Source organism: Panthera pardus, unplaced genomic scaffold (assembly GCF_024362965.1).
Source record: "Panthera pardus isolate Hobbes unplaced genomic scaffold, ASM2436296v1 HiC_scaffold_8, whole genome shotgun sequence".
NCBI lineage: Eukaryota > Metazoa > Chordata > Mammalia > Carnivora > Felidae > Panthera > Panthera pardus.
In genome coordinates this window covers 36,505,279-36,529,207 of record NW_026527013.1, presented here as the reverse complement: position 1 = coordinate 36,529,207, position 23,929 = coordinate 36,505,279, and the positions used below count along the sequence as shown (strand labels likewise).

General features: G+C 43.2%; 1 protein-coding gene across 10 annotated transcripts in view; it reads left to right on the top strand.

Moving 5' to 3' along the window:
- The window catches only part of FRMD4B (FERM domain containing 4B), a 318,608-nt gene that overhangs the window by 136,797 nt on the left and 157,882 nt on the right, over positions 1-23,929 (top strand). The window contains exons 1-2 of one of the 10 annotated variants that reach the window (XM_019469750.2): positions 11,694-11,806; positions 18,399-18,534. The exons of 6 other annotated variants lie outside the window; for them this stretch is intronic. Coding sequence is in view for 2 of the 4 variants with exons in the window: in XM_019469739.2 (XP_019325284.2) it covers positions 11,645-11,806 (162 nt within the window). In the remaining 2 variants the exon portion in view is untranslated. Of the gene's footprint in view, positions 1-11,292; positions 11,807-18,398; positions 18,535-23,929 lie in introns of those variants that run through there. 3 more of the 10 variants (XM_019469744.2, XM_019469739.2, XM_019469740.2) reach the window with 3 other exon arrangements.

The following is a 23,929-nucleotide window of genomic DNA, read 5'->3' as shown; positions in this document are numbered from 1 at the left end:
TCTCTCTCTGCCCCTTCCCTGCTTGTGCTGTCTCTCTCTGTCTCTCTCAAAAATAAACTAATAAACATTAAAAAAAATAAATGACACTCCATTTGTTTAAATGAGTGAGTGCTTTCCTGGGATCATGGATAGCTTTTGCATTGCCATCGACTCATTTGTCTGGTTTATTGAGTATCTACTATGAGCCAAGCACTAAGTGATGGCAGTGCAATGGTGACAAGGCAGGCACTCATGGAGCGTATGGTCTGGGGGTGAGATCCAGCTGCTGTGATGAGGTGCTCACCTGCTTTGAGGAATCAACATTCAAGCTAAGGCTGGAAAGATAAACAGGAGGTCATTGGGTGAAATCCTGGGGTGGAAAAGACTTTTTAGAACTGAAAGAACTGCAGAGGAAGAGCCTGAGGAAAAGAAGACCAGTATTGCCTTCTGTAATGAGGCAAAACATGGAACAGAAACCCAGGCAAAAAGCCTAAAAGGTTACTCAGAGTAGCAGAGCAATCCTTGCAGTCAGATCTCATAATTTGAAGTATTTCCTGATTTAACCATCCTTTTCTCTAAATAAGCAGAAACTTCAGCCCAAATTTAATGACTATACAGGTGTTAGAGTACAGATGAACAGCGTGCCCTAGGTTTCTGTTTGAGCAATTCTCCTAGTTTTCAAGGACTCTGGTGTGAAGGACACAGAAGTGTCAGGCTTCATATGGGGACGCTCATTCCCAGGTGTCTCAGCAGATGAAAATCCTCACGCTTCCCACAGTGGGAGCTGGACTGCATGCACCCCACACTCTCCTAAGCTGTGCAGAGCATGGTGAATAAAGTACCAAGCATCAACCTGCTTGGCAATTGCATTTCAATCAATTTCATTTGCTGCTTAAACAATATATGTGAATTGGAGACTGGTAAGTGGTAGAAGACAGTCCAGCAATCAATCCTTGCTCTTGGGATTCTTCCCTTAAGACTTGTTTGTTACAAACACGATTTTTTTCCTCTTCCTTTTAATTCAATTTTACCTTGAATGACTTCTCGAGAAGTACTTAAATTCTGATTATATTGTATTGCTTTTCCTGAAAAGTCTTTATTCTTTTAAAATAATTATCGCATGCGTACAGCATGACGTGTATGTTTGGATAACATAGACGATGTCTGGAGGGGCACACGAAAAACTAGGCATAGTGGCAGCCTTTATGGAGGGGACAAGGGCAGGGCTGTCACTTCCTTCCATAGCATCTTCTTGTGGTTTAGATGAAAAAGATTGTTTCCTCAGAGCCCAGAGTTGTGGCTTATCCAGCAGAGCCCAGGCTAGATTATAACCTCCACTCACTGCCTCAGCCACATGCCATCGTGCAGTAAACAATTTGAGCAATCTTACATGGCAGTCCTGAAAATGAGGAGCTGGGGAACCAGGATGGGAGAGAGACTTACATTTCATTCACTCCATAACATTTTGTATGATTTCATGTGCATTTCAAAATTAGAGACCAAAAAGTAATATGTGCTGATACAGAAAATAAGGAAAAGAGAGCCTGCCAAAAAATAAATAAAAATCATCCAGTGAACCCAACTCAAAATCATGGTCAATAATTTGATGTATTTTCCTTTAGTTGTTTCCTGTCTACGTTTAGTGAGTTTCACGGTGGAGTTCACGTGCAGTACTGATTTCCAGCTTTTATTTTTACTGTGTTTTGTCCAAGAGACATCTTTTTCCAGTCAAGAAATTTGAACACCTTTTCCTGACGATACACCTATTGCATGCTCTTTGTAGAATATTTAGGAAATATAGGTAAAGGGTTAAGATGTGTTCTATTTTATTTATTTATTTGTTTCTTGGTAAGAGTTTTATTGAGATATAGTTCACATATAAAGTTCACCTGTTTCAATTGTGCAACTCAACAGCTTTTAGTATATTTACAGAGTTGTGTGACCATCCCTATAATCTAACTCTAGCACATTTTCATTGTCTTAAAAAGAAACCTTGTCATCCCCCCATTTCCCCTACCCTCCCTCCAGACCCCCTCAGTCCTAGGCAACCACTAATCTACCTTCTATCTGTGTACACTCGCCTAATCCAGACATTTTATGTTAATGGAATCATAAAATAGGTGATCTTCTCTGTCTCCTTTCACTTAGCATAGTTTTTTCGAGATTCATCCAGTTTGTAGCAGGGATCAGTATTTCCTTCTGTTTTCCGTCATTACTTATTTTTTTATGATTGCTTGATTATTTATTCTTGATTTATATATTTTATTTATTCACAAATCACAAAAATCACCCTTTTAAAATGTTTATTTATATATTTTGAGAGATAGCACAAGCAGGGGTAGGGGCAGAGAGAAGAAGAGAGCGAATCCTAAGCAGGCCCCACACTCAGCATGGAGCCCCATGCGGGGCTCTGTCTCATGACTGTGAGATTATGACCTGAGCTAAAATCAAGAGTTGGATGCTTAAATGACCCAGCCACCCAGGCCCCCCAAAGTTGTTCTTTTTAAACACATGTTTTTACTTCTTCAGAGTATATACCTAGGAATGGAATTGCTGGGTCGTATGGTAATTGTTTAACCTTTGGATAGATCGCCAATCTTTTGCACAGTGACTGTACTATTTTACATTCATACCAGCCATGTGCAAAGTTATAATTTCTCCCATCCTTGTTGTCACTGGTTATTGTTCTTCTTTTTGATTGTATCTATTGTCGTGGGTATGAAGTGGTATACCATTGTGGTTTTGATTCGCATTCCCTAAGGATTAATGATGTTGAACATCTTTTTATGTGCTTAGTAGGCATTCATATATCTTTTTTTTTTTTTTAATTAAAAGCAGGCTTCATGCCCAGATTGGAGCCCAGTGCAGGGCTTGAACTCACAACCCCCGAGTTCAAGACCTGAGCTGAGATCAAAAGTCAGATGCTTAACCGATTGAGCCACTCAGGCGTCCCTCATGTATCTGCTTTAAAGAAATGTTTATGCACATCCTTTGCCTATTTTTAAATTGTGTTATTTGTCTTTTTGTGACTGAGTTGTAGCTCTTTATATATTCTGGATATAAGTTCCTTATCAGATAAAAGATTTTCAAATATTTTCTTCCAGTCAGTGGCTGTTTTGTTTTGTTTTTCATTTTATTTATGGTATTCTTTGAAACGCAAAAATTTTTAATTTTGATAATTTCCAATTTATTTTTCTCTTTTGTTACTTATGGTTTTCATAGCATACCTAAGAAACCACTGTCTAATTCAATGTCACAAAGGTATACAATTATGTTTTCTTCTAAGAATTTTGCAGATTTCCCTCTTACTTTTAGTTCTTTGGTCTATATTGAGTTAATTTTTGTATATGATGTGAGGTAAGAGTTCACATTCATTGTTTTGCATGTTTGTATCCAGCTGTCCTAACAGCGCTTGTGCAAAAGACGATGCTTTCCCATTGAGTGGTGTTGGCTCTCAAAAATCAATTGACCATAAATGAGAGGATTGATTTCTGCACTGTTGATTCTCTTCCATTCATCTATATATCTGTCCTTATGCCAATGCCACTCTGTCTTGATTACTATAACTTTGTGGTAGGTTTTGAAATGTGATCTGTTGAAGTTAACAAAACATCCAATTAAAAACAGCTTAAACTATATAAGGCCCTTTATTGTTTACATCTCATTGCAAGCCATCTGAATGTGGGCTGCTTCCAGCTTGGTTTGACATCTCAACAAAGTCAGCAAGAACCCAGGCTTTTCCTATACTTTTTTTTTTTTATCTTTGCTGTCAACACGTGTCCTCTTGGTCACAAGATAGCTGCTGTGCCCCAGAGCATTGTGTCTTCATACAACAGTGTCCCAAGCAGGAATCAAGGAATATGCTGACAAAACTCTGTGTTCTTCCTTTTTTGTTTTCAGAGGGAAATCTTTTCCAGAACTCTTTAGAAGGCTTCACCGTATATCTTACTGACAGATGGGGTGTCATGCCTTCCCTCAGATCAATCATCCTTAATTCTAGGGGTATGGAAAATGAAGGCTCTGAAAAGGGGGATAGATGGTTGATGAACAGACAGCCGACACCATCTGTGGAAATATATAAACATGCAAAGAATAAACCAAAATGATCTGAAAGCCCACCAGACTGAGATGCTAATGGAATCTTTTTAGAGTGAGGAGATCTGCCTTAAATTTTTTGGTGCCAGTTCCTTCAAAAGTGAAACTCCTGTTTTCTTCCTCTGTTATTGATTCAAGACCAAATGATGAAGTTCTTTTCTTCATTCCTTTCAAATACTGCCTAGAGCTCTCTGAACTCTTGATCTGAAGAATATACATCTGTTTTCTCAACTCTATAAAATATCCATAGGCCTTCAGCCTGTTAGCATGCAGCTTTCAGCTTCTTTCTCCTGTTGACAATCCATTTTGTAGTTGAGAACAAAATGTCACTAATGTCAACTTTCAGTTAATTTTAGAATAGTAAGATAAAGTAAATACCTTTACATCTTTTTTCTTTCCTTCTTTTTCTTTTTTTGGCATGCCAAACTTTGCTTTTATTTTGTTCTTACTCCTCAGGGCCAAATAGTCGAAATTCCTAGCAATAATCCTACCAAATCATTCTGTATTTTTTAGCAATAACAGGAAAATGATCTATTTTTTTATAACTTACTTGTTTGATGGCCAGAGTATACTGGTCTTGAAAGTTTTTACTACTTTGCAAGCCATTATCTTGGCTGATTTCTCTTATTTTGTTTTACTACAGTTATTGGCACATAGATAGTATGATTGATCTTTAGAGAGTCAAGATTCCTTACGTATCTTTTTGTTTTCCTTCTGTCATTTGTTGTATAGAAGTGAAGTTCCACTGGGTTTCAAGTAACTACTCTTAACTTCCATAAAAATGATTCTGTTACTTTTCATCACAGAATTTCTTTTTCTTCTTATTGCTGTTTATTCTTACTTAAATTGGGTAAGTCCAAAGGGTGGGCATTTTGTCACATTCACTTCCTGGAGGAATACACAAGTCCCAGAGCCATTCATACCCTATAAACTGTAGTGTGAGGCCAAAGAAAATAACTTATAAGTGCAAAAGAAATTAACCTTCTGTCTCTCAAATTAAGAAGGATTGGAAAAATTAGCACTATATCCTTTAAGATGCTTTCAAATGCTTTTCCCACTGATCTTCAGCAAATTACCCAGCTTCTCTTTATCTCAGTTTGTTTATCCATGAAATGGGGCCAGCAATGCCTTTCTCCCTTGGAGCTTGGGATAATACTGTGAGAATCAACTGATGCTCTATGTGGGGCTGCCTTTATTTATTTTGAACATAGGGTGCTATATAGACCAATTATTACTATTTTAAGTTTGTCCTTGATGGTGTGCATGTAAATTAAGTATAAATAAGAGGTGACAAATTATGGGGGTGAGAGGTAAGTCACAACATTGATCCTATTTCTTCTTCCAAAATGAAGATCAGCTCTTTCCCACTGACCTATGTGGGCTTCTTGGGAACCAACATCCCCTTCAAGTGCTTTCACATTGACACAAGATGACTTCTAAAATTTGACTTGGCAAGAGCTTCCAATATCTGTTCAGTGGATTAACCAGTAAAAATGGATACCTTGTGGAGTCTAGCATGTTGCTCCCTTTTTTGTACCTCATACAATAAAGATAGCACCGCTCCTTTTTCCTTTGAGGAAGAAGAATTTGGTTTAGTAAAATAACAGATGGGATTTTTGAAGAAGATGAGAAGATTTGGTTTGGTTTCTTCCTTTTTTTTTTTTTTTTTTTTTTTTCCTCTAGGAGTGGAATGAGTTTGCCAAAGAGTAGAAGCTGGATAGATGCCTTAGTGCTGGATATTATTTAGTTTGTAGTGTTTTTTAGATCTTTGTGAGGCCAAAAGCCATTCAGAGTCATGAAGGCAGCTGTAGAACTTAACCAGCCTCCTGGTCAGCCTTGACCAGGCTATTGGCAATAACGACTGGTTCCTTCCCTTTCAGGATTCTACTACTTCCGCCTACTCCCTTCCGTCTCCTCCTGCTTGAGTCCAAGACTAAAGCTCTCCTTGCTCTCTCAGCCAAGGGGAAGAGGAGAGAAAGCAGGAGTAGAGGGAAGAACAAGACCACGTAGCCTCTGGATCAAGTGGGATTGAAGCAGAACTTCTCTTCCCCCTACAAGCCCTCCTGCCTCCTCCTTGGGGTGAGATGGAGAAAGGGGAAGGTCAAAGAGACCCCCTGAGTGAGAAGCCTGACTCTGCACAGTTGCTTTGAAAGGGACATCTTCACCCACCAAACCCTCACCCTGCTCTGCAGGTTAATGTCCTGTGGTCCTGGTGGGATGAGAGACCTGTTGGTCTCCTTTGGCTTAGTTATGCAGACATTCCCACAAGCCTACCCTAAGCCTTTTCTTCTCACCCCTGGAATTCTGCAGCTGTCACCCAGATGGGCTTCCCTGTCCCCCTACTGCTCAAGCATCCTCTTCCGCCATTTTACCTAAGCTCCACAAATCTGGGATCTGTATTGCCCTAGGGCCTTAGTTCTTTCTGCTCTTCTGCCTTGGAGGACTATTTGTGTCTCTTCCGGCATCACCTAGCTCTCTTCCATTCAACCCTTTGTCTCAGCTGCTGTTTCACAGCCTCAGAGACGCACTCCCTGACCCCGCCCCACACCGCCATCCTACATTACCTGTCTCCCTTATAACCCTTGCGGCAGTGCCTGCTTCCTCGGTATTTCTTGTTCCCTTGTCTGCCTTCCCCACTCTACTCTAAGACCCACTTAGACAGAGATCATCTCTGTTTTGTCACAGTGCATTCTAGGTACTTAGTTCCCTGCCTAACACATAATGCAAACCCAGTACCTAATTTTTTTAATGACCAAGACGTACGTACTTGGGGAATGGATGAACTTCTTTCTGTATTCACTGTCGAGACAAACGGTCATTCATTTGTCAGTTCAATAAACAGTTACTGATTGCCTGCTATGTGCCAGCCCCTGGGGAGACAAATATGAATAAGACCCTTCCCCTATTTCCACCAGTGGTTTCTGAATGGGGGAAGTAGGTACCACCATACCTAGGGACAGTCACAATGTGTGCAGGCGCTTTTGTTGCTGGTATCGTAACGACTGGGAGCACTCCTGAGGATGTAGTGGGCAGAGCCCAAGGTCACAAAACATGTTCCAATGCATGGGGTTCTCCTGTACAGGGAGAAACCGTCCAGCCACGCCACCCCCACCTCACCTGCAGGGATTCCTGATAGAGCTTCCGGTCTAATAGAGAAAAGAGGAGAAAGGAGAAATACCCTGCTGCAAGAGAAACTTTGTAGCAGTGCGTGGCCCAAGGGAGACATCAGTATTCCACCTTGGGGTCATTATGGGAATTTTTTTAATGTGCCAAAGAAGGGCTTCACCCCAGGTAAGAAGGCCCTAATTTAAGTGAAACGATGAGGCTCCTGGGTGGCTCGGTCGGTTAAGCGTCCAACTTCAGCTCAGGTCATCATATCGCGTTCGTGAGTTCCAGCCCCACATCGGGCTGTCTGCTGTCAGTGCAGAGCCTGCTTTGGATTTTATGTCTCCTCTCTCTGTCCCTCCCCCACTCTTGCGCTCTCACTCTCTCTCAAAAATAAACATTTTTGAAAAATCAAAGTAAAAGAAATGAAATGATAAAGCCAAACATTAAAGTACTAAAATATAGTTTGTGATGAAAATCACTGTTCCCCATTTTTAGGATAAATCACAAAAAGGTAAGTGAAAATAATAGAAAATGACATTCCAGTTCTTTCTCAACGGGCTTTGAGTTGATTATAGCTCTTTGTGAGTGCATGAAGACCATTATAAAATGATTGTTGTATCCTTCCCCAATCTGCCTTTTTGGGGGACTATCAAGAGGAAAGAATGTTTCCCTCAGTGAAAGTCATGGGAGAGGAAGACCAGGGCATAGCATTTAATTAGACAAGGGGTCATCAATCCTTGCATGACCGACACATTGGGCAGGAGAGTTCTTTTTTGTGGAGGCCATCCTGGGCATTGTAGGATGTTAAGCAGCATCCCTAGCCTCTACCCACTAGACGCCAGTAGCCTCCTCTCTCTCAGTTGTGACAACCAAAAATGTCTCCAGACATTGCCACATGTCCCAGAGGGAGGGATGCAAAATTTCCCCTGATTGAGTGCCATTGAACTAGACCTTGTTTTCATCCCCCTCAGGCCCGATGTCAGGCGTTCAGAGTCTATCAGAATTTAGCCATACTGACTTTTCAGGTACATAGACAGTACAGCTTAAAAATGTCCACTGACAGTGAACTCTGTCTTTTTGATGGGCAGAGGGGACCACTGGAAGCTGCTATGTTACCAACTGGCTATCTCTTTCTAGAGACAGGAGTTGGCATTTTGTGTTGTCTTTCTGGCATCCTGCTCTTCTTCCTACTGATTGCTCAAAGGAGAACTCCAGGAGCCTCAGGGATAATGACAATTTCTCTTTTACCTCTGTAGCTGAACTCTCAGGTGTCTGAGTAATGCTGTCACCCGAAGCATCTCTTTAAGTCTCCAGAGAGAGCTGCAGGAAATTACAGTGTATTGCAGAGAACTCTGATGTTAAAGAGGAAGGAAAGTCCTAAGAAAGAAAGAAAAGAAAGAAAGAAAGAAAGAAAGAAAGAAAGAAAGAAAGAAAGAAAGAAAGAAAGAAAGAAAGAAAGAAAAGAAAGGGCAAGATAATTTTGAAGCAAGCTTGATTTAGCTCCCTTTCCACTGGAAATTTTAGACCAGCTTCAAGGGTGTGTGCCTGGGATCTGGTTTGTCCCATGTGGTTAGTCCATTTTAAGAATGATGCCACACTTGGGTCGTTCTTTTCTCCACTGCTGCACATCTGGGTTCAATTGTTCCCCCCACTTCCCTCCCATTGGTACCTGGTGTGGAGGAACTTGACCTTCCTTCCTTCTTGTCCTAGAGCTTCAAATCTCTCCTTCCACAGGAGAGGAAAGCTGTTTGGCTTAGAAGCAGCATCAGTGTTGACATTGGTGGCAACAAGATGTCTTGTCTTGTCTTGCATCCAGCTCTGAGTGTCCAGCAGCTCTCCAAGTCCCCAGGGAAAGTTGGCTGTGCTGGGGAAGACCGAGCTTCAAAAAGCTTTTTGGGAACTCGACTTTTTTTTTAATGTTTATTTATTTTTGAGAGAGAGACAGAATGTGAGCAGGTGAGGGGCAGAGAGAGAGGGAGACACAGAATCTGAAGCAGGCTCCAGGCTCTCAGCTGTCAGCACAGAGCCCGACGCAGGGCTCGAACCCACAAACCGCGAGATCACAACCTGAACCGAAGCTAACCGCCTAACTGAGCCACCCAGGCGCCCCTGGGAACTTGACTTTAGACCTATGCACAAAGAGAGAACAGTCCCGGTTTCTAGAGCATATCTTCTGAGAGCATGGTGTCATGAGACAGAGATAATTGACCTGTTGGAGGTTTTATTCTGGTATTCCCTTTGCTGCCCGACATTTCCGAGAATACAGTCATGCTGCATCATTAAAAAAATAAATATACCACAACCATTCACTCATACTAATATGCCACTTTTGAAGTTCAGTAGTTTTCCATTAGAATGATGACATTTTCATTTTCAAACCAAGTTCAACTTCTTTTGATTCCATAAGACCTAGTATATTCTGATTTTGTATAAACACCGTGACTATTATGTTGGGAAATATCATCAGAATGCTAATACTAATGAGCCCATAGAGGAACTTACTGTGAAGAATTGTTTCCAAATCTTGGAACAGGTCTTGTGTCCAGTGAACTAAACAAAAACTCTTAGGTGATTTTATTAGTAATAAAAAGAAGTAAAAAGTAGTAAAAGAAATGTCATTTAAAAGTTTCGTGATTATGGGCACTTCAAAAACAATAGGCACTTTGAGAACTCATTTTGTGTTCTGACTGATTGAGTTTCAACTGAATTAAGATTCCAAAGGCACATTTGAAACCTGAAATAAAGCTGATTTACTTGTCGATAATCTGTCCTGAAGCCTCTGAGCTAGTTCAGGAGAAAGGCTTTGGCACCTTAACTTTCTGCCACTTAATAGCAAAGATTAGAGCCCAGGTGTGAAACCACCAATAAAATACAGACAATTGTCCTACAGATGGTTTCTGGGGGAAAAAAACCAACATCCTGGAATTTGCTGTAGTGCTTTTGCTGTAAGAAATGTTATATAGGGGCGCCTGGGTGGCTCTGTTGGCTAAGTGGCTGACTCTTGATTTGGCCCAGGTCATGGTCCGCGTTGGTGAGTTCAAGCCCAGCATCAGGCTCTGCACTAACAGTGCAGAGCCTACTTGGGATTCTCTCTCTCCCTCCCCCTCTCTCCGCCCCTCCCCCACTCACTCACACTCTCTTGGCCTCTCTCAAAATGAACATTAAAACAAAACAAACGTTATACTATTATATGGAACTGAAATGTACACATATTCTAAAGGAAAATAGACACTGGTGGCATATGAGGCTCCTTGAGGGCTTTTTCCCAAATGCCTTAGGCAATATCAATTCCTGGGGGAGAACGTAAAAAAACAAAAACAAAAACAAAAACCATTAATTATCTGGTGACTTCATGAGTGGTCAAACAATTTCCTTCAGTTTGAAGTCGAGCATAAACTACCTGTGCTGTTTTGTTCTGGCAACTGCTGCTAGACATATCCAGAGGCCGAATTTTACAGAACCAAATCAGGGATTCTCCTGTGAGCATGATTTCTCAGCAAATAATAACTGGAAGCTATCTGCTAAAGACTAAGAACACTCTTTGTTTTTCTCAAGAACGGACTGCTGCATTGGAATTAGCACAGTGTGAAGGTGAGGGAACCTGCCCTCTGGCTGGCAACAACAGGCGGGTTGTCATTTTCGTGGAGACCCTCAAATTAGAAGCCAAGGCAAGTTGTGCAGGCGCGCGCACACTGTTGCTCTGAGACCGTTGTCTTCATCTCCTGCCTCCAGCACAACCAAGGAGACGGTCAGGGCTGTCCCCCCAGGGAAGTGAGGTCCCAAGGGATGCTTCGGAGGATTTTTTTTTTTTTCCTCCTGCATCTGTGGCTGCCCAGAGGTATTTATCAGCGTGTACAGTGTGTACAAAGACCCTGTAGTGTAAAGTGAGATGCTCCCCAAAGCGGTTTAGGAGGCTCAGGCTGCTGCTGTGTGTGCGTGTGTGTGCGTGTGCGTGCGTGTGTGTGTGCGTGCGTGCGTGTGTGTGTGTGTGTGTGTGTGTGTGTGTGTCTGCAGAACGCGCAAGCAAGAGCGCTGAAATGCAGCTCTCCTCTCTGCCTGCAAAGAGTCGCTCCACTTCCCCCTCTGCCCAGCGCACTCGGGGAGCGCCAGGGGGAGTCCTCGCCGGCCAGGGCTTCCCGCGCCCCGGGAGCGCCGAGGGCTCGCCTGGCGGAGCTTAGCGCAGCTCGCTCGGCGCTGCCAGCCAGCGGAGCGGGCGGGGGTGGACACTGGGCTTCTGTGTGCCAGCCGCAGCCGTTGGCTGGCGGGCGCCCAATCCCGGGGCATGCCGCCGGAGGCTGGCCGGGACGCACGGTGAGAGACGAGTTTGGTGGAAGGCTTGACCCCCAGGCTGCCCGCAGAAGCCGGCGTCGGGAACCTAGGCGGTCGGGCCGCCGCGGTGGGGGCTTGCTGCGCTGCAGCGGCGGGGAGCCGGGCAGCCCCGGGGTCCCAGGGAGGAGGCGGCATGGCTTCGGTGTTCATGTGTGGAGTGGAGGACCTGCTGTTCAGCGGCAGCCGTTTCGTGTGGAACTTGACCGTGTCCACGCTGCGGAGATGGTACACGGAGAGGCTGCGGGCTTGCCACCAGGTGCTGCGGACGTGGTGCGGGCTGCGGGACGTGTACCAGGTGAGCCAGGGCGCGCGGCGCCCCAGGGCCCTTGCAGGATGCCAGGCGCTCTTGGGAAGCCGGTTCCACCTGTATGATTTTATTCTCTCTCTCTCTCTCTCTCTCTCTCTCTTTCTCTTTCTCTCTCTCTCTCTCTCTCCACCTCTCTCTTTCTTTAAAACTCCTAGCGGGCTGCTTGGCTCCTGGTCAATTTTCAGCAGCTGTGGATAACTGTTGCCTGACAAATCTCGTGGATTGTCCCCCTTGGGCTCGGGGGCACTTGCGAGTTCCTACCAGCATTTGCAGACATCTGTTACAGAGTGATGGTGTACTGCCTGGCACTTAGCTAAGAAAGCTGTGGCTTTGCAGCAGAAGGTCTGCCCGAAGCGACTTTGACATTCAGACGATCCCTTCTTTTTCTTGTATTGGGGGGTGGGGGGGGGGGGTGAGCATCTCAGGATCAGCCATGTCACACCAATTTACCATCAGGGGGGCCTTGGTGGGTTTTCATTCTTTGATTGTATTTCAGTTTTCCATCAGGCAGCCCCACATTGCAAGGCAGAGCCAGGAAAAGCTGATTCTGTGTCTACTGGCTTTTGGAGGAAGGACAGCAAATTGTGAATAGTTTGCAGGAGGAGGATGGCTAGGGGAGGGAGGGGTGGCCTGGCTGATCGTTGTCGGAATGCTTACATTTGGATTTAGTCCCCTCACACAACACAGCCTCTTTATTTCTCTGCTAGGTCCCATCCTGCAGACAAAAAATGCAGCAACTTTATTCAACTGGGAGACCGTTCATCTTCTCTGGGGACTGAAGCTTCCCTGGATGTTTTTTTTGTTTTGTTTTGTTTTTTGTTTTTTTTTTTGGACAGTCATTTGTGGGTTTAAATAAAGTCCTCTGCTTGGGTTGTTAATATCTTTGAGGTTTAAAAAAAAAAAAAACTACATTGCATTTAGGAAGATTAAGCCTGGTGTTTGCTATAGGAATATATCATCATGTTTTCTTTCCTGAGATGTGGAAAGAGCTTTGTTGCAGTTCCTGGCTCCCCCTACTCTCACCCCCTTCCCACTATGGCTATAATGTATATCTCATTGTATTGAGTCCTATATGGGATCGGAGCCTCTGGTTTTGACAGGCTGTAGTCTTTCATCAATCAAGCAAAATTAAAAGATCGGCACGGGGGGGGGGGTGGGGGTTAAACTGTGGGCGTGTAAAGAATCAGCATCCCCTCGTCATCCTTGATGTCCGTATCAGCCTTGTTAAAATGTGCTTCTTGCTTTCACGACCCCTACTTTGGGTAACATGTCTCTGATGTTTTGCAGTTTGTGAGAATCCCACAGCCAGGCTGAGAAGCGGGGCAGCATGTGGGGGTTTGAGAGTAGTATGGAGCTGTGGTATAGATCCCATCTGGCTACAGTCCACGGATCACCTGGCATTTCAGAGCCTGAAGTGTCTGCCTTTGAGCATTTTTCTCTTTGGGGAAATCATTGTTGTGTTGGTCTGTAGGAGAAGTGACCCCGATAGAGTTTTGTTTTTGCTTTTTAAGGTTGGAGAAACTTTTAAAAGGAGAACACAAGTATTGGAACCAACCAGACAGCCTTTATGTGTCTCTCCCCAAGTTCAGGGGAGCTATAGTTTATCTCTTTGCGGTCAGTGACCAGATAAAAAATGGAGGTTCCAGGATCCGGAGACCCCATGGACTCTTTATAATTATTTTTAAGAACCACAGCAACTTGAAGGATTATCCTACTAAACTGAAGATTTTCTCTTCTTTAAATGGATGGGGACTGAGCCAATACCCTCTCATGATAATAAAAAAGGACATCTAAAATAATGATAAGTGGAAAATGATCTCTAAGTTTAGAGTTTCCTGTACATGGGAAAAGAATTTTAAGAATATTTTAAAACTTGCAAGGACCACAGATTTCTTAATTGCACAATATAAACTAATTGCTAGCAAAGAAACAACATTTTCGGGACACCTGGGTGGCTCAGTCAGTTAAGTGTCCGACTCTTGGTTTCGGCTCAGGTCATGATCTCATAGTTTGTGAGTTCGAGCCCTGTGTCAGGCTCTGTGCTGATGGTGTGGAACCTGCTTGGGATTCTCTCTCTCTCTTTCTCTCTGTCTCTCTCTCTCAATAAATAAGTAAAATTTTTAAAAACTTAAGAAAAAGAAACACTATTTTCATTAATGCCTTTTAAATAATGATCAAGAAAATAGTCATTTAAATTATATAGAACTGAAAGGCAATATAATAAAGTAGTTAATACCTTAGGCTCCAAGTTAGAGAGACGTAGGAATAAATCCGACCTCTGCCTACACTTGATCATGAGTAAGTTACTTATCCTTACTATGCTTCAGTTTAATCATGCATAAAATGGGAAATATAATAGTGCTAATCACAGAGTTTGATAAAAGAATTAATTGACACAAGATATTTAGCCCAGTGCCTAGAGTTTAGGAAGCATTCAACAAATGTTATCTGCTCTATCATTTTAGAAACCCAACTCATACTAACCTACAAATTAAATAGAAGGCAGTTTTGACACAATTGAGAAGTCTAGCAGTTGGATGAACTTCAGGTATGGTTTGATCAGAGCACTATACTTGTTGCCTATGATTCTTCCAGCCTTGTTCGTGTGTTGGCTTTTTCTTCGGCTGGTTTCTTCCATCATGATAGCAGATAGCTGCAGCAGTTCCAGGGCTTAGATCCAGATATCAACCTATTCAAGAAGAAAGAAAATTTCTCATATCCACCAGCTATCAAAAAAAAAAATTCCAGTTTTCACTCTGATGGGTTAACTTAGGGACAGTGCCCACCCCCAATGCCATGCACTGAATGGCACAGGGAATGGGATTATAATTCAGCATTCTCAGTGGGAGTGACATGACCCCCAAGAGGCAAACATTGTTTCTTAAAGGTAGGAGGGTGGCACAAAAATCTTACTCTTTTTTTGTGTATAGAGCACAGATGTACATAGAATACCTAAACAGATATACAGGATTCTACTGGCATTAGAATTTGCAGGGGGAGGAGGTGACTAGCAAACAATAAAGTATCTAAAAGGCTCTTTAAAAAGATGATCGTGAATAAAACTGTTGAGAAACACTAATTACACTGATTGGCTTAGACCAGTGGGAGAGCAGACCCATTTGTGAAGCTGGGAGTGAAGTTGGTCCCAGGCAGACCACACAGCTGCCAAACAGTGGGGGAGGGTCAATGCTCAGTTGAGCTGCAATCAGCAATGCCCCCTACACTTGAATTATTAGAACCTCAAATCTAGAGCTCTCTAATATAAAAAAGATTAATGGCAAATATATTTCTAAGTATTTCACCGCCGTAATTTGAGTTAGGGGCGCCTGGGTGGCGCAGTCGGTTAAGCGTCCGACTTCAGCCAGGTCACGATCTCACGGTCCGTGAGTTCGAGCCCCGCGTCAGGCTCTGAGCTGATGGCTCAGAGCCTGGAGCCTGTTTCCGGTTCTGTGTCTCCCTCTCTCTCTGTCCCTCCCCCGTTCATGCTCTGTCTCTCTCTGTCCCAAAAATAAATAAACGTTGAAAAAAAAAATTAAAAAAAAAAAAAAAAAGGGGGTGGGGGCTCATCATTAGAATACCCTTATTGCTATCCCATAATTACAAATTCTAAAGCACGAAGGGGAGTGTTCAGTGGTACTGTCCAGTTTAGTGGCAAATGGACTGGAAACACCACAGGGTTACATATTTTACTGAACTCAGTTTTTTATCGTCTTGACGATAGAAAGGTGTCATCTTTCTTGCCTCTAGTCTGAATAGTCTGGTTTGTAAGGAAATCCGGGCTCAATCACGCCAGAGAGAAATAAGGGTGGTGCGGGAGATATCCATTACATGAAATACCTGATGGTTCCCTGGGGGTGTTTTGTTTATTTATATACTATACGTGAAATAAGATCTCCCACCTATTCATAAGGAATCTGGCAACAACGTTATTGCCTGGCTGGCACAGCCGGGAAGGCATCATTTCTTTGGAATTGAACACTTCCTCTACATCTAGATATTGGAGAGGCAGGAGACTTAATTTGCCAAAAGCTATGAATAATTAAGGCGCTAGCTATAAGGCATTTCTGTAGTAACGCGACTAAATAAAAAGCAGGCTGAAGCGGCATTGAGGCTGCCTTTTAACAAAGACTTACTTTATGAGTGAAGCTTTGAATTTGGTTAAAGTAGCAGACTGAGACATTCGCCTTCAATTTGGGGCTAAACCTTAAAAGCTGATTCATCAGCCGTATATCTATCCTGCTGATATCTTGCCTAGATGGGTTCTGTTATAGCAATTAATTAGGGTTAACAAACAACTGAAGTAGAAAATGGTGGGAGAATGTGGTTGAAAAAAAGATCAACACCCTTTGCTTTTTATTAAGCATGACATGTTCTAACAAAGGCCTCAGCTTGTTTCTTGGGATTAAGCTGTCCCCTCATCCCCAACACCTCAAAGCTAGAATTTCTTGCAAACCCTGAGTGGAGTCATTGCCTTCCAGCAGGAGGTAACTTAGAATTTGAGATATTCAAGTGACCATAAGAGGCCGGGTCAGCTCCCCTGTGGCAGGCAGTTGGCACTGAGTGGGGAGCATACAGTTCAGAACAGCAGAGGCTATAGACTCAAAGTTTAGCAAATTTGACCTTGACCAAACCGCTTTCCCCCCTTGAGCCTCCTGGGTATAAGGGAAGAACTGTAGTACCTGCATTATGAACAGGATGAAAAATTCATGAGATAGTATCTGTAACACTAAATGCCCTTCCTGATATAAGCAAATGCTCAATAAATGTTAGCCCTTGGGTATGTACCGTACTTAACAACAGACCCGTAGAAGGTACTTGATAAAGTAGCACCGGATATTACTATTGTTTTTTATAAGTGATACTAGTTCTCTGGAAAGTACATTCCCATCTTTACAGGCAAGGATGTTCACTGAAAGAGACTGTGGTTTCCCACAGCGTGTGTAGGGTGGGCCTTGGGTATTTTTTATTGTCTTCACACAGTAGACCCACATTTTAAACCAATACAAAAACTCTAGGAAATACAAGCAGCTCCCATTAGGGTCGCTAAGGAAATAATCTCTCTTTGTCCAACATTTTGATGATCCTGATAACAAATGAATTTCGCATCCCACCACATTGGCTGGAAAAGACCAACCCCCGCAAAAGGCAGGTTCCCCATTGAGCATTCAGTGGCCTGTGTGCTTCAAACCCTGTATATTTTGCTTGTCCCCACCCTTCACTCTCCACATTACTCTGAGTTACACAGACTAGAAGAGGGGCTGACAAACTGTGACTCACAAGAGAAAACTGTCCTGTCCCTCGTTTTTGCAAATAAAGTTTTATTGCACACACAGCCTTCTGTTTTTGTAAATAAAGTTTTATTGGCACACAGCCCTGCTCACCCGTTTGCTTGGTGTCTGTGGCTGCTTTTGCATTACAGTGGCAGAGTTGAGTAGCTGTGACTTAACTACTTACAGTCAAGTAGTTCATACAAAGATGATATTGGCCACAAAGGTGAAAATACTTGCTGTCAGCTCCTTTACAGAAAAAGTTCAACAGTTTCCACACTAGAAAAAAAGCAATGTATTGGGTACAGAATGCTAGAGGGAAAAAGGTCCATACTTCAGTCATAGAAAAAATAGAACTTGAAGGAATATGAAAGAATTTTCTCATCAAAAACTTAGTCACCAGGAAAATAATAAATAAATATTCAGGATGAATGTTCAGTTTACCTTTACGAGGTCCTTTGTTGTAGAACATGATTGGAGTTACAGATTGACTCGTTTGTTTGTTCATTTATTTGTACCTAAAATAATGATCAGAGTGCTTACCCCATCCCTGCTACTGTCCCAAGGTGTCAACCACACAAGGTCAAGATAGGCGTTTTTCCTGCGTCAAGAAATCTATTGTCAAGGAGGAGACACAGATAAGGAAATGAAACTCTGTGGGAGGCCCTTGGCCAAGGTGCTCTAGGCACACAGTGGAGGGAATCTAAGTCAGACTGGAGAAAAACAAAAAGGGAGAGGAAGAGAGCCAAGGAGGCTTCCTGGAGGAGGCAATTCTCAAGCTGAGGTTTGAGGGGAAAGTAGGAGTTGGATAGATGAAGAAATGCAGAAGGGCATTTCAGGCATAGGAAAACATGTCTTTGGTGGAATTATAAACAGTTTTTTAAGGCCGATGGGGAGAGAGGGCAGGAGCAGGGGAGAGAAAAAGAGCGAGTCGGAATCAGAGGCAGAGATTTTGATTGAGAGTAACATCTGAATTTGAATGATCTTTTACTTTAGGATTTTGATATTTTTCTGCAGAACTTCGGGGGCAGGAGAGAGGTTGATTTAGAAGTATCACTGGCAGCAGTGAGGCTGACAGATTTGGGAGAGGGTGACATAGTGGAGGCGGGAAAGGAAGGGGAGCTAGGGGCTGCTGCAGTGACACAGGTGTATAGGTCAGGATAGGCTAGGTTTTGCCATGGCAACAAACAGCTCCAGTATCCTAATGGCTTAAAGTTTGTTTGTGGTTCACACTACCGTCGCATCACAGGTTGTCCATAAGCTCTGCTCATCACTGTCACTTAGACTCACAGAATGTTCTTTCACGTTGCCAGTTACCATGATGGAGAGTGAAGAGCTCCTCGGGACTTGGCACTGGCAACTAAATGCTTGGCCTCTAAGTAGCTCCTGTGACTTCTTGCGGGTCCTTGGTCAGAGCTGATCAGTCACGCACTCAACTGCAGGGGCCAGGTAAGCAGTCCTACTCTGGAACAGCGTGAATGCTGATGCAGATTTGGTTCCTGAAACAAATTAACGAGCAGGAAGTTTACCAGAGAGCGCACTGGGATCAACACCTGTAGAAGGGAATAGAAAGAAGCAGGAGGAGCAGAGGAGAAAAGGGGCTATAATTCAGGCTCAGCAATGCCTTCAGCTGCCCTCATGGGTAGCTCTGGAACTGAGAGTTGTCCCCATTTGGAACAAGAGGGCTGTTCTTCCCTCCCACCTACATCAACACGTTGTTGGCAGTAGACTGCCCTTGAGAACGCGGAGTGACCTTGACCTTGAGGTAGGCAGCTCTATAAGGGAGGGCAATCCCCAGAGGGAGCTGAGAGCTGTCAGCTTAGAATGTTCCTGGTAGCTGAGGGAATAAGTCTGGGCAGCACATCATGGGGTCTTCTGCAAATGCCTGCCCAACAGGTGCCGGGATCAAAGCCTGAACTGAGGAAGGACCCACAGGAAGGAAGTGGAAAGTAAGGATTGCGTTGATTTAAAGGATGTAGAATCTGGCTTCAGGACACAGTCTCACTCTCAGGGCGGCCTCCTGATTGGATCCTACACTGTTGAAGGGATTGGGCAGCCATGGAGTCAGTTAACAGAAGCAACACATACAGAAAGGAGAGAAAACTTGGCAGATAAATGAAATACGAGTCTCCTTATCGCTGAGCAAATTCATCTCCCACCTTTTCTGGTAACCAAAGACTAGGGTTTTAGGGCAAGGAACTGAGATGTGAAGATACCCCAAAACTGAGAAGGAAAACGGTCTTAATGTTCTAGCCCATCACTTGACAGAAGTATACTTCTGAAAGACTATGTTATTTAAAATCGACAAAATCAGTCTCAGTATCTTTGAAAAGCATTTCGGAGCCTTTGTCGTCCAGCTTGAGAAACACCAAGTTAAAGACTCTCCTGCCTTTCAGATTGGTGTTTGTTTTTCCTCCTACCGTCCTTTCTCGGTGGAGTGGCAGCACAGAGTAACTTCCTGTTTATCCCCCTCTTCTGTTTATTTTGAACATTGGCTTTGTGATGTCTGATTTGGAGGCTATGGAAAAGTGTGAAGGATTCGAATAGGAAATCAGACCTGTAGTTCTAAACTTTACAGCAAGATGATATGACTTCAAGCACAGAAAGGAGGCAGAAAATTAGACCCTCGTGAAAAAAATTAAAATTGCCATCTCTATGTAATTACACATATGTGTGCCTCTAGGTGTTCATATGTAACATATAGATTCTGGCATCCTTGAAAACAAACTTGGCTTGAAAGAGGCTGATGAATGCGATAAATTAAATAGTACCACTTTCCCCCTAATGTCCTAATCGTTTTTAGTCTCTTGAATTTTGTGTTTTGGGCAAAGCTTGTTGATTAAATAACTATTTTTCCCTAACTAGTGCTTTTATGTAGTGTCCCTGCCTTGACTAATAGCTACTAATTATGTAGCAGCCGCTGTGTGCTGAGTCTTCTGCTTGGCACTTTAATTGCGTTATCTTAAAACAAGACGAAACAAGACCAAAACCCCTGAGGGTTTTTTTTTTCAATATACAAACATATAAAAGATAGTATGAGTAAAAAAGCCACGCACCCACCACTCGGTTTTAAGACATCTTAATATTTTGCCATGTTTGCTTCAGATACTTTTTAAAAATGTAACCAAACTATATAGAATCAGTTGAAACCACCCTCGTACTTTTCCTCTCTCCCTAAAATCCTACCACTAAGTTCATGGGTCTCATTCCTGGGCATGTTTTGATAATTTTGACACCTATGTTTGTATCTATAAATAGATAACCCTTCTATGTTTGTCAAATTTATAGAGGATATATAATTCTACTGCCTTATTATTCTCTCAACAAGCTTTTGGGATTTATCTCTAAATTCATTTTAATCCCTATATTCCATCGCATGAAAATAACCAATCTTTTGTTGATGGATACTTAGGTTGCATACAATTTTTCAGTGTCTCAAAAGACAATAGTGAAAAGTTTTGTATTTGTTTCCTTGGGCTTATGATCAAGAACTTCTCCAGTGTATGTACAGAAGATTTTTAGCTTTATGAGATGCTGTGTCTTATCTTCTTCCTTGTAACAACTCTACAAGATGATATCATGAACCCCACTTTATTGGTTTTATGTACTTATTAACTAATAAGTCATGGTGCTGGAATTTGAACAGAGCTCTGTCTGATTCCAGTGCTCAGCCTCTTGCCACTGACTTGCTACTTTATTTATTAAGAGGTAAACAGCACATAAAGATAGAGTCTTATCAATTTATTAACTTAGTCTTTCACTCAAACAAACATGGGGTGGAAACATAGCCTCGTGCTTCAAAATGAAGTCCGTGCACTCAAACTGCCTGAATTCAAATTCCTAACTCACCTTTTTTAGCCATGTGAGTTCTGAGACTGATTTTTTGGGCTGTAAAATATAGATAATTAGAGTATCTCACTTAAAGCGTTTCTCTCCTGGGATCACGGTAGAAATTAAACATATTGATATTGTCAGTAAATATTGTTAGATATATGTGGGGGTAGATGGTTGGTTGGATGGGTGCATGAGTGCCTGGTAAATAGTTATCTTTATAGGTTCAGTGTTTTCAGTTTCTTATTTATGTGAATAACCATTGGAACCCCTAAAGTCTGCAGAAGCCTTGGATCCTCCCTCCTCCTCTCCGCATTATGAAGCTATTAAACTTTCCTCTTCTCGACCCTGAACCCTAGACTCTTATGCACAAAGGCTATGGAACCCCACTGACCGCTGTCTTTCTCATCTGTGTAAGCTCTCCTTTGATATGACCCTGAGATTTGCAACTGCTAAGGAGACCCAGTTATTACAAGCATCATGCTACCCTTGAGTAATGTAGCCAGCAAATATTTTTACAGAAATGAGTTTGTCTCATTAAAATGTGATTAGATGCTTATTATCTGAGAGAGAAAAGGGCCTTGATAAAATAGGGAAATAGAATGAGCTGTAGTTAGCTGGACCCGGTAAAATCAAGGCTTCCTGACTTAGCAGCTGTGTGACCTTGAGCCAAGCTGCTTAATTGCTCTGAGCCTGTTTCTTTACCAATACAAAGATAAAATAATACTCACACTTACATGGTATGAAGCTTAAAAATAACATGGGTTGAAAAACTTGATCCTAAGCTTAATGTTATCATACTAGGAGTTATGAGTGCAAAGTCTGACCAGGATGTAACTCCAAACACTTTTCATTTAATAGCTGTATGGCATGGGCAAATTATGGGACCTCTCTGTGCCTCATTTTCTCGTGTTTGAGATGAGGATGATAATAGGGCCTACCACCCGGGGTTGTTGAGGGGACAACACAAATAAATAGATTTCACTAGGGTGCCTGGCTCATGGTAAGCGTTTCAAAAGTGTTAGCTATGGTGGGGCGCCTGGGTGGCTCAGTCGGTTAAGCATCTGACTCTGGATCTCGGCTCAGGTTTGTGAGATCAAGCCCTCAGCTGGGCTCTGTGCTGAGAGTGCAGATTCCGCTTGGGATTCTCTTTCTGCCTCTCCCTACTCGTGGGGTGGCTCTCTCTCTCTCTCTCTCTCTCTCTCTCTCCCCTCCTCAAAATAAATAAACTTTTTTAAAAAAGTGTTAGCTATGGCTATTTCTATTTAGTGAACATTTTCAGTGTCAGACATAGTGCTAAGCCCTTTATAGTTACCATTTCATTTAAGTCTCCTAACAGCGACATGTAATAGATATTACTGAACCCACCTGGCAAACGCGGGACCTGTTTAGAGCTGCTAAGTAACTTGTCCACAAGCAAAGATTGGAGCTCCGTTCTGTCTAAATACAAATCCCATTCACTCAGCCATCGTAGGGGATGGGCTTAGTTTGCAAACCATTCAGCCTCTTCCTTTGCCACCTTTGTCTGCCTGAAGTCCTAGGACTGCCGTAGTCTCCATTCTCCTCTGCCAAACCCTAGCGGCATAGCAGGGATTAATGACCTGGTTGAGCCTCAGTCGTGAATGGTCTCAATCCAGGCTCCAGAAGCAACTCAGATCACACCATTCTCTTATGTGAATCCCTCCTGTGACGTCCCAACTCAGAAAAGCCTAGGCTCACCATACCCACAAGGCTCCACGTGATCAGCGCCCCTTTCTCTAGGTTCTTGTACCCCCGCTGTCTGCAAACACACTCAGCTTCTGGTGTTCACTCCTCACACTTGTCCCCTAACTCTTCTCCAGTGACACTGGCCTCCCTGCTGTGGCTTAAGCCCACCAAATGCATTCCACCCTCAGAGCCTTTGCCCTTGGGGTTTTCTCTGCCTGGAAGGAACCTGGGGTTTTCTCTTTTCCTCCTCTCCACCCCAGACTAAGAGGCCACCCCTGACCTTTCTCTTATCCTGCTTTATTTTTCTTCCTAACCCTATTGCCACCTAATGTTAGAACTTTATTTAGACGCTCACTGGTGTCTGCCCAACCAGATACATTAGCTGAAGACGGGCAGGGACTTGGCTTTGTTGGCTGTAGTGTCCCCAGTGCCTGGAACCTAATCTACCCTTCGGAAATACTCGTTGACTAAATGAACAAAGGAATCTGCTTCAGACTTTAAGAAGCTCACTCTAGCCACTCTGCGGGGAGTGTCTAGGGATGGGTAAGACAATTACGAGGCTGTTTCTAATGTCCAGTGAGACCTGCTGGGGACCTGGGTAGGAGTGACGGCAGCCTGTGGTGTAGGGAGATACCAATAATTCGGAGGAGGGAAAAAGTAGCATTAGGGGAACTCTGTCCAAAGGGGATGTTTGCGGTCTATAAAGTTGAGGAAACTTCATGCAAGGAAAAAGCCGTGCAGGTAGAAATGTATTTGTGTGTGTATGTTTATTGCTTTTCCTTATTGAAAATAGCCCCCAGCCAACGTAAGTATTGTAGCTTGAGAATAAATTTGTTTGGGTTCTCTGACGTGTTCTCAGATGTGCCTGTGCTTCCAGTTCATTCAAAAAGCAGTGTTTGAGATCGGAGACTAGGCTATTTCCTCCAGGGCCTGTGAAAACGGACTCGCCCAAGGACCCTAGCTTGTGTGGCCAGCCAGCTTGCAAGTCCCGGTCTGTGCCCAGCCCAGGGTGGGGAAGTTGGCAGTTTCTGCAGCTCTTGTCAGCTCTGACTGTCAAGTGATCGCTGTTTCCTGTGCCCAGCCCTGTGGTTAGGTTCTGGAAGGTGCCCTGTGTTGCCTGACCAATGCTGACAGACACTTCAGATGTTGTGCTTTCTTTCTTTTTTTTTTTTTTTTTTGGCCTGCTGTGGACGGCTCATCATTCTGACCCTGTCTCGTGTCATGCCCATCCATTGGAGTAACGGATAGAAGGAAGGACCCCCTGGATTTGCCTGGATTCTTGGGAGAAAAGAAAAAAACAACAACA